We start from the raw sequence: 16,148 nt of genomic DNA, 5'->3' as shown, positions 1-16,148 counted from the left end.
CGAACAGCCCTTTTAAGATTTTTGAAGTTCACGATTTCTGAGTTTCGAAGCTGCTTAAAAATATTTTGAAATTATGTCATTTTTGAAGCTGAAATTTAGTTTTTTGAGTTTCATAAGTTATTGAGACTCAAATATTTCTTTTCAGTTAGTAGCACATTTTTAGTTATGGGTGTTTGACTGCCAAATTGGGTTGTTGAAAATTGCTATTTTCGTCTTTGTATTTTTGAAATTACGATTGCATTCATATGGTTTACAATTTATTGTTATTTTCGTCTTTATGATTTACAATTTATTGTTATTTTTGTCCTTCAGAATTCATTATTGTTTTAGTCCACCATACTTGAAAAAGGAGTTAATCGTAGGTTCCAAAATAGCAATGAATTGCATACCAAAAGAACAAAAACCGCAAATTCAAAACCACCGGGACGAAAGTCTCAATTTATAACAACCCATAAGATTGTAATTTACTCTTCTAATTATTATATTAACCGCTACTTTTGACCTCTATACCTCCACGATAACTACTATATCAAATCACAGTCGTGATCATGATTTCAGATCTTAACCGTTGTATCAGCATAGGATGGAGGCATTATGTGCAAGGCCTGCGTCCTATGCACATATTTCCTTCGAGACTTGTTGATTTCAAACAAAAAATAAGAACACGTATAACTTAACGAGTCGAACATGTTCATTAAATCCTACAAACAAAAGATAGACATTTTGATCTCAAGTTTCAAGCTTTTAAACGACTACGACATGCATCAAGATTTTTCATTTCACTCTATGAACCAAAAAAATTCACACAGATTTTTTTCATCATATGAACACAAACAATTAACGCAGAATCAAGAACATTTGTATCGATAAAGTATTAGTGAAAGCAACAAACCTCGTCCTCTGAGAAGCTCAAAACTTTAAGCATGTCGATGATCTCTTCTATTCTCGAATGCGAAATCCGGCCAACGGTGAACTTCTCCACAATCCCTTTAACTTCAATCAAACTATGGCCTGGTTCTTTCTTCAGTAGACTGTCTTTCAACTGCTTTCTTGCCTCTGCTGCCCCATCCCACAAACTCTCAGAAGCATATAGATTAGACAATAACACATAAGGTGAAGTAGAGATTTCTTGAATCTTTAAAACCCGTTTAGCCGTTCGCTTGCCGATAACAAGATCACCGTGCATTCGACAAGCAGACAGTAGGCATCCAAGAACAACTGGATCTTCTGCAAAAGAAAATCTTTCCATATACTCTTCAGCTTCTTTTACTCTTCGGGCTCGGCCTAATAAATCTACAATGCAAGAAACATGCTCGACGTTTGGAGGAATTCCGTAAGTTTCCTGCATTTCATTTAGGTAGAATTTACCATCGTTAAGGAGTCCCGAGTGATTCAAAGCTGCTAAAAGGGAAACAAATGTGATTGAGTCAGGTTTCACGTTTAACTCCTTCATTCGCTTGAAAATTTCAATAGCTTGTTTCCCTAACCCATGATTTGCGAATCCAGCCAAAAGGGTGTTCCATGAAACAAGATTACGGAATGCCATCCGATCAAAAACAGTAACCGCGTGTTGTATGGAACCGCATTTTGCATACATATTTACAAGTGAATTAGCAACACCCACATCATGGCTTAATTTTGTTCTGATTAAATTACCATGAATTTGGCGGCCAAAATGAGAGGAAGAAAGGCCTGAACACGCGGCAAGGGCACTGGTGTAAGTGAAGTTGTCAGGAGTCAAACCGTAATTTTTTAACATCTCTTTGAAGATGCTTAAACCCTTTGAATGATCGAGGGCATGAGAACAGGCGGCAATTAATGTATTACATGAAATCGTATCTTTTTCCTCAATCGACCAGAAGATCTTCTCGGATTCCTCTATCAAATTAAACTTTGAGTACATTGTAATTAACACATTGCCAACAAAAGCAGTGGAATCAAGGTTGAGTTTGATGGCTAGACAATGCAATTCCAACCCAATCCGAACATCATTCGGAGTCGAACAATTTCCTAAAAGACCCACCAAACTAAACCGATTTGGAACTAGACCTTTTCGGCACATAAGTCTGAACATCTCGAACGCTTTCTGAACTTGTTTGTTCTCAATCAACCCCGAAATAACGGCATTATATGCAACGGCATTTGGTTCATAAATGCTCATAAAAACCGACAATGCATCAGTAGACTGCCCACATTTCATGTACATAGATACAAGTGAGTTAGAAACGAAAGAAACATCTGCATACCCGAGAGTTACCGACTGTGCATGAATACGTTTACCGATCTTGCCTGCCAAGAGACTAGCAGATGCACTAATCGCACTAGCAAACACAAACTCATTTGCCTGATCAACTTTCATTCGGGCTAAAAGTTCAACTGCCTTTAAAGGTTTTTCTGCCTGATCATAACCAGAAATCATAGCAGACCAACTAACAAGGTTTCTTTCAGGCATACTGTCAAACACTTGGCGGGCAAATTCAATCTTCCCACATTTTGCATACATATTGAGAACATGATTCGAGATAATAACATCAGATTCAAGACCCATCTTGACAACAGCAGCATGAAGAGAAACCCCGGGTCGGAATGATCTTATTTTGGAGCATTGATGCAAAATTGAACCAAGAACTTCAGGTCCCATTTGTACCTTAAAACAATACTGAAAATTGAGAAGTTCATTCCTTTTCTAAGTGCCAAAAGTCTGTAGATTGAATATTTCTGGAAGAGTATCCTGTCTGCATGAATAATTCGATGACTACATTCACATTTCACAGTCGGTGCATTTATACATACGATACAAACAAAATCAAAGTTCAAACAAGCAAAATCACAGTTCAAATTTGAAATGTTCAGATATTCAGGAACCCAAACCTGTGCAGAGAGCCGAGATGGAGACCAGAGAGCTGCGAGCGGCGGAAAGATGTCGCATGTTGCTGCTCGTCGATGAGGGGCCGAGGGGGAGCCCAGTGAAGGAACCAAATGGGCCGATATTAAATATTCTCTTTTTCAAGATTTCAAGGGAAAAGCCCATGGTTTCAAATTATATAATATTGACCGCAATTAGTTTTAGTTAATTCCCTTGTGGTCATGTAAGTTCAAATGTGGTAACTTCAGTCTATCTGTAAAGCAGATAGTCGTTCTGGGATTAGTCGGCTCACAGCCTCACATAGCGAGTTAGATATCCAGGTTAATAAGAAAAAAATGAGTTAATAATCCGTCGATTCAATCTTGGCCGTTCAAATTTTTTTTTTTTACGGTTACTTTAAGAGGTACAATAAATGAAGAATAGAGCTTACAAAATACAACCTCTTGCGTGTTCCTTCAAATCATTTTTAATTTCAAAATTACATTATATGCTCTTATAATTAGTGATTTGATTTACTTTATATTCCCTACTTTTCCATTTTTTATTTATCATCCTTATCATATTAACATAAATAATCGTATATGAAGTGAAATGCATTTAGAAAATACGTTTTTTTTTATAAATTATATATTATAATAATCGTCTCATCAATATATTCAAATTGAGCCTAATATTAAATATTTTTTTGATTTAATAATTCTATTAAATATTATGAATACATATGGATTAATTTGTTTTGTATCCATACATTTTCATTTTACATCTTTATCAATATTATATATAAAAGCAGCTTAATGGTTACGTGTTGAAAATTAAGTACATTCTTTGGCAGTCATGATGGTATACACATTTCTTTGGCCCTGTTTTATTTGCATTGAGCGGGATTGAGGGGGCAACAATGGACACTACCCGATACAACAAAGTATTTGGGTTCGTTTTGAACCAGCAGATCAGGGTATTTCGTCACTTTCTGTTATAAAATAGGATTGTAGGAGAATAAATGCACTAAATCAAAATGATTAGGACGTGAGAATCACTGTCTTTAGGATATTAATAGCCCTCACTAGCAAGGTTGTTTGGGTTATAGGCTATGATACCCCTAGGATTCTCTAACCATATAAGATATATTCTACAACATAATATATCTTCCATGAATATATGCAGAATTATTATTGAAGAGAAGAAGAGGATTAAGAGAGAAAGAGAATGATGAAATGATCACACATATAAATAGGTTTGTGTTAACAATTGATTGTGGATAAGAAGTAGCCAACATTCGGCTTTATCCGAATCAGAAAATCATGAACAAACTGTCAAAAACGGTCAGAAAAAAGGTAGTCACATACGCTCAATGTGCTAGTGTTAGTGTTATCTTTTGACCATTTAATATATGTGTAAAATTCACACAAGGCCGAACCATCCTTAGCTAACTTGATCTCTTAAACAACTCTACAAGTTGTTTAAAAATAATAAACTAAGGAAGAATTTATCACTCTACCAATGTGAGATAAGTGATATGACTCAACTCACATATATATATATATATGTATGTATGTATGTATGTATACACACACACACACATATATAGCTATCAGTATAAGTAAGATTCTACTGATTTTCCTATGTGGGACAAAATCTCACAATGAATCTCACTATGAAGATTATATATTCAACAATCCCCCATTTAGTCTTCATTCAGTAAAATCAACTACCATAAGTAGAGGTATCTTTTGATTTGAACTTTAACTTGGTGTAAACTACTTAAGGTTCTAACTAAATCTATGGCAGCTTATAGCTTTCGAGCCAAGATTTATATATTAAAACCGGAATAATCACACATACAATTGATTGTCAAGATATGTTCATAAACATATAACACCATTACGGCCATGTGCTCATCCTGGATTCATGAACGCTTACAAAACTCGACCCAAACTTTTGTTTAGAAGCGGCACCACCTCTTGTGTTCATATAGGTGAAATAAACAGCTGTTATTACCACATTGAACCTTTTATCTGAGGGTATACTTAGAGAAAAGGTTGGTTTTCCATTGTTACCAACTAATCAAATAGGTCTTAATCTCATTTCATGGCTTGTTCCAAATACCATATCTTTTGAGAGTCCTTTGGTAAAAGGATCAGCCAAATTATTACTAGTTCTTATACAGGTAACTATTATTATTTCTTCGGATATTAACTCTCTCACATACGCATGTCTCAAACTTATATGTCTAGATTTTCCATTATAAATCTTATTATATGCTCTAAACAAGGTCGCCTTTCTATCACAATGCAAAGAAATGGCTGACATCGGTTGTGGCCACAACTTTTATATCCAATAACATATTTCTAAGCCATCTGCTTCTTTGCCTGCCACTGCTAAGGCTAAAATTTCAGATTCCATGGTGGAATGAGTTATACAAGTCTGTTTCTTTGAGGCCTAAAAAAACAGCACCACCACCGAAGCATAAAAATCCAACCACTTGTGGATTTATTATCACCATTACCAGTTATCCAACTAGCGTTAGAATACTCTTCTAGCATTGCAGGAAAGTTTCCATCATAGTGTAAAGCTAGCTTCTTTGGCCTCTTTAAATGTCGAAACACTCTCCCAAAAGCTTCCCAATGTTCTAGACTATGATTACTAGTAAATCTCGAAAGTTTGCAAACACCATAAGCAATATTAGGTCTAGTACAATGTGTAGCATACATCAGATTACCAGTAGCACTAGCATATTCAAGTTGAGTTGCAACTCTTCCACAATTTTTACTACGTTTACAAGAAGAATCATATGGGGTGTTAGCTTCTTTAAATTTTAAATGCACAAACTTAGTTAGCATTTTCACAATATTGTGACGTTCATTTAAAGAATAACCCCTACTATTTTCTTTAACGTTGATACCTAATATTGTATCAATCTCATTTAAGTCTTTCATTTGAAAACATGAACTTAAATAAGCCTTGGTCTCATTTATACCTTTCATGTTTGTTCCAATGATTAACATATTATCAACATAAAGGCATACAATAACACAATAATCTTTTGTAACATTAGAATATAAGCATATATCTGTTGAATTTATGAGTGAAACCACTTGTTAATATAGCAGAATCAAAATTTTCATGTCATTGTTTAGGGGCTTGTTTTAAACCATACAAAAATTTAAGGGTCATGTCTTTATTAATTTTTTAGTATATTAAATTTAACTCCGAAGTGTGTACTTAATTTAGTAGACAGGTTTTGGCATAATAGGGAGAGATTGTTGAGCCCCAAATATATATAAAAGACTTTATGATAATCAAATACTAATAAAACATGTAGTCAAATATGGTTGACGGCTGAGCTGCTAGCACTGAGGGGTCAAACATGAATCAAAATCCTAATACATGATGGATCAACCACTTGCCATGAAGTTTAGTCATTGGCGGGATTTCAGCCATAGAGACAAATATGCTAAATCAATGTAAGAAGATAAATGGTTATCGGTGGATAATGCCTAACCAATGGTTGTGTTTCTAAAGATGATCAGTACCTGATGAAAATTTTAGTGGAAAACATTAACACCTGATCGACACACACCATCCAATTCATGAATAGATCTCAAGCAACGAAGAACATGCTAAACTATGGATTTTGGAGATTTAAGAGTTTTTCTATGATGTCTATGCTAAAATAGAGAAAAGAAATAAATAAATATAGAAATCTCTAAAATCTTGATATTAAAGAAAGACATATACTATTTTAATTATTTCCACCAATGAAGTTGAATGTGTGATAATTTTATAAAGTTTTTTAAAAGTGTATCGGGGTGATGGATTTATAGAATATTTTAATAATATAATTAATATTGGAATCTTTGAACTAGAGTAGTTGTTGGAGTTGGATGTAACTTGTTAGAGATTTTGAATTTTGGCAATCTATCGAGAAGCTTTGAGGAAGGCATTGTCAAATGGGCAGGTTCTTAGATGATGAAGCCAAGTACTGAAGCTCTATCAACGGATGATTTTGTCTTAGTCGACATAAAAAAGAACAACAGTACACTATCACTGCAAACCAATAGGCACATGAAGCTACAAATAAGCGGGCAAAGGCAGCACGATATGTATAACAAGTATGCTTACCTTTAATAGCATTAAATACGATGTGACTTGCATTTATTACAACAAGGTTCACATTTAATGCATTATGGGCGAAAACTCATCTAAAAAACACGTTGGAACCATATCATGAAGAAACAAAGAAGATCTTCAATGGACGATTGTATGGTCCTTGCACAAAGGATAAACCAAGTTGCATGGTTGTACTCCTCCAAGCTTTTCAAGAATAAGACCAAATAATGGGCGTGAGTATCAATGCATGACAAATAAAGCTATCATAAGTCAAATATTTCGTAAAATTTTTCATTCTTGTAATCAGTGACATCTGATGAGTATTATTTATATTGATAATATGATATAAATTTCCCACTTTTCTTTTGTGTTTTACATCCTTAAATAGATGAATTGAGTTTTTTTTCATTATTATTTTATATTTTTCTTATTTATGGAGTTTGGAAGAAGAAACAATTTAGTTTGGTGACTTTTTGAATTAAGAATCAAGGTTTTGGAAAGGGATGTTGAAAGTATGCTACGTCATGGACTTCAAGGTGATTTGGATGTTTTTTTAGTAAAAGTAGGTGAATCTTTTTATGATCTTATCTAGCTCATTTACAGTTAGTCTACTACAGATTTGAGGATCTTATAGTACAAAATTGATCTCATATCCTTATACCCTCTTTTATGCATCGTGACTTATCCTTTGGCTTTTGTAAAAGTTAGATAAAAGCTTTATCTTTTGGTCGTTATGTCTCCTTTTCCTGGTATATAAAAGAAGAGGTATTGGACATTTTTTGGCTGCTCTTCTGCTCAGAAACGAAATGTTCCAAAATAATTCAAATGTAATGGAACTTCGGGAGTATCTTTAGTCATTCTCTCTAGTTTCAAGAAAGTTTTTGAGTCTTTAATTTTCTTAATTAAAGCATTTTCTTTTATTGTATTTTATATTCTTGTACTTTAATTTCTTTGATGTATCTTATGTTTTATGCTATTAGTTCTTTTATTTCGAGTATGGTATGCTAAATATAGTGTGTGGGGTAATGTTAAGATTAAAACGATCTTTTTGGTAGTAAAAGTTGTTAATTAACTAGTCTTTCCAACCACATCTTTCAAGTTTATATTGCAAAGTAACATTCATAGACAATTTGATCACTTGTTTAGAAGTCTTAAAACGTGTTGGAAGTAGTCTCGAGTAGCTACTTAGAATTAAGGAGACTCGTTTTCGTTCCATTTAGCTTATATAAGGAAAGTTTTATCCATTATCGAGACTCTATACTTACATAGAGATATGGAGGTCACGTCTATGAATATGTGTCGTTCTAAATCTCGAGATAATATCTTATAGAAGCTATTGGTTGGTCAAAGACGAGTTATGTTGTAGTATTCTGTCTACTTTATTCGGTTAAATATCTTAATAGATCCCTACACCCTACGCTTCTTTTTATCACTTGTTCACATCAGTAATTATAAACCCCCTCATCAAAAAGATTTCTTCAAATTCACCATTTGAAGTTAATCTGTCATCTTGAGATTCGACGACTTAACATACCTATGCTTGTGGAATACGATACTTAGGCTTGCCATTTCAATACTTGAAAAATGTGATAGTGTTGAAACATGTATACTTTAAAAACTTTTATGGATCGAAAACTTAAATTTCATTAAACGAGCTTGGTCCTTTAAATAGGAGTAACAATCCTAATTACAATCAAATAAGGAAACAATCCTAATTATAATCAAATAAGGAAAACTCTTAAAGAAGATAAAGATCAAGAAATAGAAAAAATAGGAGAAATAAAAGGTAAGGAAGATAAGGAAAGGATAACAACAAAATCCTTTACTCCCCCTCAAGTTGGAGCATGTAAGTCTCGAATGTCCAACTTGTCAAGTAGCTTGCGTAATTGATCTGCGCCCAATGCCTTAGTGAAGATGTCAGCCACTTGTACTTTCGTGTCAACAATGAGAGGTTTGATTTCCTGTGATTCAACACGCTCACGGACAAAGTAGCAGTCCATTTCAACGTGTTTAGTCCTTTCATGAAAAACAGGATTATTAGCAATATGTCGAGCCGCTTGATTGTCACAGAAAAGAGGTGTAACACTAGTTTGAGGTGCCTACAGAATTCCAAGTAACCAACAAACCCACAAAACTTCACTAACAGTTGTTTCCATAGCCCTATACTCGGCTTCAGCGGAAGATCTCGAGACAACTGTTTGTTTCTTTGTTTTCCGAGAGATGGGTGCTCCACCTAGGAGTAGCAAGTAACCTGAACGAGATCGTCGTGTAAAAGCACATTCAAGCCAATCTGAGTCACAATAGGCTATAAGATCAAGACCTCCTTCCTTTGGTATAACAACTCCTTGACTCGGAGTGGTCTTTAGGTAACGTAGGATTCTGACTGCAGCATCCATGTGACATTGTCGAGGATCAGATACAAACTGACTAAGCATGTTGACTGAATAAGCAATGTCTGGTCTGGTAGCTTGGAGATAAAGCATTCTTCCAACAAGACGACGATATTGGCAACCATCTACCTTGGGACTGTCATGACCTTGATCCAACTGTAAATTTTGTTCCATCGAAAACAAGCTCGGACGACATCCCATTAAACCATTGTCTTCAAGAATATCAAATGTGTGCTTGCGTTGACTAAGCACAATACCATCAGGTGTACGTGCTACTTCTATTCCCAAGAAATATTTCAACAGACCCAACTCCTTAATGCTGAACTTTTGATCGAGAAAGGACTTTACTTCTTGTATCTTTGAGGCACTGTTACCGACAATAATGACATCATCAACGTAAATCAAGGCAGCAACAAAAACATCATTATTGTTGAATATGAATAAAGAGGCATCAGCATGGGTTTGTCGAAATCCCAATCCAATAAGTGCCAAAGTGAACTTTTGGTACCAGTTGCAAGATGCCTGACGAAGACCATAAAGAGATTTTCGCAATCTACAAACCCGTGTTTCTTCTTTTCTTGAAAAACCATATGGAATTTTCATATAGATTTCTTCTTTGAGGTCGACATGCAAGAAGGCATTATTCACATCGAGTTGATGTACAATCCAATCCTTCTTGATTGCAACAGCAAGGAGTATACTGATTGTTACCAATTTAGCAACAGGGGCAAAAGTGTCATGAAAATCGACACCCTCCATTTGTGTGAATCCTTTTGCATCCAATCTCGCCTTATATCTTTCGATTTCACCATCTGGTTTGTATTTTATTTTATACACCCACTTGGAATCGATGGCTCTCGTTTACCCTCAGGCAAGTTTTCAAGGGTCTAGGTACCATTGTTTTCGAGGGCTTTGATTTCATCTTTCATTGCCGTAACCCATTTTTCATCTTGCATAGCTTGCTTAAAATGTTTTGGCTCATTGTTGGAGCTAATTGCAGACAAGAAAGCCTTATATTTATCAGAAAATTTGTCAGAAGAAAGATAGTGAGATAGAATGTACCGTCGAAGAAGCTTGATGGCTTGTGGGTCGTGTGTGGTCTATCGAAAGTGGTAGCTTGACGATGAAATCTTCAAAACGTTTCGGTGGTGCTCTATTCCTTTTCTCTCTTTGACCTTGTGTAGTTGTTTCTGTGTCTTGGGTCACAGGGTCGTTCACAGGGTCTTCGAGTACAACTTAAGCATCTGTGGTCAACTCCTCATTAGTTTCTTCAATACTCTCCCTTGCTTCTTCAACTTCAACGCCATCATCGATATTTTTTGAGGTATGAAAGGCGTCATCAGTGGTTGTATCTTTAATTTCCCAATCATTTTCCCTTATCTCTGCACAATCTTCTTTTACTTTGTCTTTGGTCACCATAAAAGGAAACTCGTTTTCTACAAATTTTACATCCCTTGAGACAGTGATTTTGTGTGTATCAATGTCATATATACGATATCCTTCCTGTCCTTGAGGGTATCCGTTGAAGACCTCAGGCCTCCCCCTCACTTCAAACTTATCTCCCTTCGTTTATATGTTTCTAGCATATACCAAACAACCAAAAATCTTCATGTGGTCATATGCTGGTTTTTGCTTAAAAAGAACCTCAAAAGGAGTTTTAAAGTTTATGACTTTGGAAGGAAGCCTATTTATGATGTAAGTGGCTATTAAGATGCAATCTCCCCAAAATTTGATGGGTAAGTTAGCCTCAAATCTTAAGGCGCTAGTATCTCAAGAAGATGTATGTGTTTTCGTTCCGCGACACCATTTTGTTGCGGGGTGATTGGACAAGAAGTCTCAAGAATGATACCTTTGGAAGCATAAAAATCACTTATGAAGCCCGAGGTGAATTCTCCTCCGTTGTCGCTCCTTATTCTTTTAACTTCTTTTCCAAATTGAGTTTTGATCATATTGCACAAGTTGATCAGATGATTGCTTGCTTCTGATTTGTGTTTAAGCTAAAACACCCAAACAGCTCTACTAAAATCATCAACCACAGCCAAAAAATAGCGTTCCCTTGTGAGCGAAGGAGTTCGATAATTTCCCCAGATATCACATTGAAGTAAATCAAAACATTCAATCGTTCTAATAGAACTTTTAGGAAAAGGAAGTCTGGTATGTTTTGCCTTTACACATGAATCGCAAACACTATTATTTGACCTAGGAACAAGATTTTCTAAAAACTCAAAATAACGTAACTTGGAGTCTGAAGTGTGACCAAGTCTTTTGTGCCAAACTTCAATATCGGGTCCAGCCATCATTGCCATTTTCTTTTCTGCTACTGAATCGATTCGATAGAGACCACCCTTGCACTTACCCATGCCAATCAAGTTCTTCTCGAGTAAGCCCTGTATAAGACGAAAATCAGGGTAAAAAGTTACTGCACAGTTCAAATCTGTGGTTATTCGACTGATAGAGAGCAAGTTACATTTAAAACCAGGGATGAATAACACATTCCCAATTCTAATTATGTTTGGGAAATTGCAATTCCCTTTTCCTTTAACTGGAATGGAATCTCCATTTGGTATGGTGACAGGTGCCTCATGATTGCAATCTACCCTTTTTTCAAGTAGATTCAGATCACAAGTCATGTGTTACGTAGCACCTGTATCAACAATCCATGAATTATTTCCATCATCCTTACCAGCCATGTTACCGACGGGTCCTACACCTTCTTTGTTAGTGTTCTTGAAGTGCTTGAGTAGCTCCTGATATTGTTCGTTCGTCATTATGGGTACTTGTGTGGTTTCAGTGTTGGCAAACACAGCTTTGGGTCGACCTTTTTCTTTTTTTCCTTTTCCAGGCCACCACTCGGGATAGCCAATTTGCTTGAAGCAACCATCTTTATTATGTCCCGTTCTACCACAAAAGGTACAATTTTCAACTTCATCATTGTCGTTGCATCTTGCCTCCTTCGTACCGCCTTTATTACGCTGTGGTGTTGAGTCATTGGTTCCTTCCCTTCTGTTCTGAGCAAAGCTTTGAAAGGCAGCAGCCTCATGTATGGGTCTTCTTGTGGCCGCAATAGCTCTTTGTTGTTCATCTTTAGCGACTAGATGATAAACAGTGCCAAGCGTAGGAGTTGGTTTCGAGGCAAGAGTCTGAGTCTTAATCGTAGCAAACTCATTATCAAGTCCCATCAAAAACTCGTAGAGCCTCTCCTTTTCTTTTGCTTCGTTTAGTCCTTTTCCAGCATCACATGTACACCTTCTGCAGGTGTAATAAGGTGTTGGTGACACAATTTGTATTTCGTCCCATAGTTCTCGCATCTTGGTGTAATAGGCTGAAACAGATGCACCGTTCTGAGCCGTGGTGGTCAAGGTCTGTTTTAGTTCATATGCTCGAGGAGCACTTTCCTTACCAAATCTTTTTTCAAGATCGGACCATATCTCCGCAGCGGTGTTGGCGTGTTTGACGCTTGATCTGATATCCTTCTCCATGGTTGTAGTCAACCATCCCTTTATCATAGCATCACATCTCATCCATAACATATATTGTGTCGATTCCTCTTATGTCCTTTTAATTGAACCATTAACGAAACCGATTTTGTTCTTTGCGAACAAAAAATTCTTCATCTCTTGAACCCAATCTCCATAGTTGTTGTCAGAGAGAACATCGTTTACCTGCATCTGCCTTGGATAATCAGAGCAATAAATATAATATGGAGAATTAGAATCGATGGTGTTTCCATCGTTCTTCGGTGGCGGTGCCACGTTATCTCCGGCCATGGCGTCATTGATGTTTGAGATGGATCAATCAATCCTTGCTCTGATACCATAAAAACTTTTATGGACCGAAAACTTAAATTTCATTAAACGAGCTTGGTCCTTTAAATAGGAGTAACAATCCTAATGACAATCAAATAAGGAAACAATCCTAATTATAATAAAATAAGAAAAACTCTCAAAGAAGATAAAGATCAAGAAATAGAAAAAATAGGAGAAATAAAAGGTAAGGAAGATAAGGAAAGGATAACAACAAAATCCTTTATATTTGCATGAGTTACCACTTAGTATTTACAGATGCAATGTCTAGCACATCAACATCCAAATTTACACCCTCGATACAACAACTTGTTCCTTCCACCCTACCTGGGTAGAAATCGGGCTAGGACCGAGTGAGTTAAATATTGTACAAGTGATTTAGGTTAACATTTCTCAAGGTTGGAAACTGCTTAGACAATCTATCACTTGTTGATCTGTTGTTTTTCTCCAAAACATTTTTTGAATTGTAAGTGAGAAGTTAACAAAAAAGGACTATTATTAAACTTTGAAATTTTTGTATTCATTGTTTATGATTTGGGTTTGCTTATATTATTATCTTTCTTATCCAACAACTAGATTCTTATGTACTGATCCTATGCTTCCCTTGTGAGAATATGTGGAATCCCTATATCACTCTTCAAACTAAGCCCTTTAGGAGAAATGAGAGCTTCCAACATATATATAGGAGAAATAGTAGGTCTAACCGATGTGAGACTCCAATGCTCCCTCTAGCAGAGGCAAGATGGACATAGATTGTCCTAGAATGTTGAAAGGGGCTAACCAGAGTATCGAATCCCTAGAGTGGCAGACCTTAGCTCTGATACCATGTGAAAATATATGAAACCCCTATATCACTCTTGAAAAGAGCCATTGAGAAAAAATGAAAGATTCCAACATATATACAGGAGAAATGGTCTAAGTTTAGTTGATGTATGACTCCAACTCCTTCATTTAAAACCATATATATCACTTAAGAATAAGTATTCTATCAAGTTTTCAACTTCTAAACGTTTGTAAGATAAATGAGTTAACTTCATCGACACTGAAACATGCCTAAAACTTAACATTCTATCCCAATGTTCTCTTATATCATTCTTTATTATAAATCATACAAAATCCACAAAAATGCCCCATTTTTTTTGTTACATGGTTTGTTTGTATTTCATATAACACGTTCCGAATTTTGTATTTTATCCAATACCTTACTAATTTACATGATAAATCGGTATTTTTAGTGGTTGGATTATTATTTTTACAACTTATATGGCTATATAGTGAATAAAGGGATCCTCGGGGTTGCCGAAATATATTTAAACAAAAAACTATAATGGGCTAAATATATATTTCACAAATTTGGGTTCTCGTGACTAAAATGTCACTAGATCTTGAACCATGGTCAAAAACATGACTTTATAAACTCTACAAGGTTTTTCATTAATCCCAAAAACTCAAATGATTGAAATAGCAATCAAAATGTCATTTTATAAAGTTTAAAGCTTGTTTATTAGTCTATGAAAACTTAAATGATTGAAATTAAGTCAAAATTACATTTACAAAATTCAAGGGCTAAAATGTAACTCAAAACCTTGAATTAATTAAACCACCGTAAAAATCAAAATTCCAAAGTTGAATAGCTATTTTATAATATATATATATTAGAACACGTTGATCCTATCAAATCCGCACCAGTTTCATGTCCATTTCAACATGCCCAACGATGCAATATCTTAAACAGAGGCGGAGCTCAATAGGGGCTTTGGGGGGCCAAGGCCCCCTGCTTTTCTTCCTACTTAACAAATTAGATTCCAAAACAAGTTTAATTTTTTAAGTTTTTGACAATGACCCCTTCAAACATCATCTATTCATTGATTGAGTCCTTATTTACCCATCCAAGTGCATGTCCAAGCATTTCATATTTCCAGTCGCTTGCTTTTTCTTGATATTCTCTATAAGTTTTTGCCTTTGTTTTTGGGCAGTAATACCCATTTTAGTTATTACCTTTGATTGGATTATTTAATGTTTTAGATTGTGAAAATCAAAATTTGGAATCTTGTCGTATACCTTTAGTCAATATCTCATGAGAGGTATAAATTTAAGTGGTTTTGTGATTTTTAAGATATGTATCTATTATATTGAAGTAAATTAGAGTCATTTATGTAAAACATATTTGGACAAAAAAAATTGATTAACGACAACCCTAACCGACCCTATACGGAACTTGCCTCCAAGGACGCGAATGTGATGGGTCATTTTTTGGCTCACACAATGACTTGTAATACATACGTATAAGAAGATCCGGTTCGGTCTAAGAGTGTACGTTAACAATTCAAGCTTTTAACGAGCTACGCGAACTTAATAATTTTCAAAATTGAGTTGATCTCAAACATTAAAAAATAAACTTGTTTAGCTTAATGAACCGAAAAACAAGTTAACCGATTTCGAGTTCGACCCCATAAACGAGCTTATATAGTTTGAATTTTATCTATTATTTTTTCAAGCCGAAACTCGAACTATTTGCAATCGACTTAGGTTGTTTTGGCTCCTTCTGTTAGAAGGCTCGTGTTTCGCCTCTGATCTTGAATATCTAATATGTGGATCAATGGCCAATACATGACCTAGTCGTAGGCAGGTTCCAAGCTAAGAGCAAGACTTGCAAGTCATGCCTACTTTATATATATATATATATATATATATATATATATATATATATATAGGGAAGGGTTCAAACGAGAACCCCTGTGATTTACGAGAATGCGAGAACAATCCAATAACCACATATTGTGATAAAAAATAAAATTAAAAGATTTTTAAAACTAAAATTGAAATTTAGAAAGATTCAAAAAATATTAAAATTAAAAGGGTAATAATGGAAATGATATCATAAAATCTTTTAATACGATTACACGATCATGATTATCATTATCTAATAAACGGTTAATCATGTGATATGGATGTGATAATCATGTGATTATCACACAA

The 16,148-nt window shown here is 35.2% G+C and overlaps 2 protein-coding genes across 2 annotated transcripts; both read right to left on the bottom strand.

Moving 5' to 3' along the window:
• Nucleotides 1-848: 848 nt before the first annotated feature.
• Nucleotides 849-2,919, bottom strand: LOC112501090 (putative pentatricopeptide repeat-containing protein At5g09950). Its single transcript, XM_025104744.1, has 2 exons — nucleotides 2,872-2,919; nucleotides 849-2,647 (listed from the first exon to the last, which is right to left on the bottom strand). Exon 2 carries the CDS (start codon nucleotides 2,639-2,641, stop codon nucleotides 875-877), a length of 1,767 nt encoding a protein of 588 aa, XP_024960512.1. The 5' UTR covers nucleotides 2,642-2,647; nucleotides 2,872-2,919; the 3' UTR covers nucleotides 849-874.
• Nucleotides 2,920-11,999: 9,080 nt separating this feature from the next.
• LOC112500001 lies at nucleotides 12,000-13,133 on the bottom strand. Its single transcript, XM_025103258.1, has 2 exons — nucleotides 13,029-13,133; nucleotides 12,000-12,863 (listed from the first exon to the last, which is right to left on the bottom strand). Exons 1-2 carry the CDS (start codon nucleotides 13,131-13,133, stop codon nucleotides 12,000-12,002), a joined length of 969 nt encoding a protein of 322 aa, XP_024959026.1.
• Between the last annotated feature and the right edge of the window lie 3,015 nt (nucleotides 13,134-16,148).

Source organism: Cynara cardunculus (genome assembly GCF_001531365.2).
Source record: "Cynara cardunculus var. scolymus isolate 2C chromosome LG 17, CcrdV1, whole genome shotgun sequence".
Taxonomy (NCBI): Eukaryota; Viridiplantae; Streptophyta; class Magnoliopsida; order Asterales; family Asteraceae; genus Cynara; species Cynara cardunculus.
This window is presented reverse-complemented; position numbering and strand designations above follow the sequence as displayed.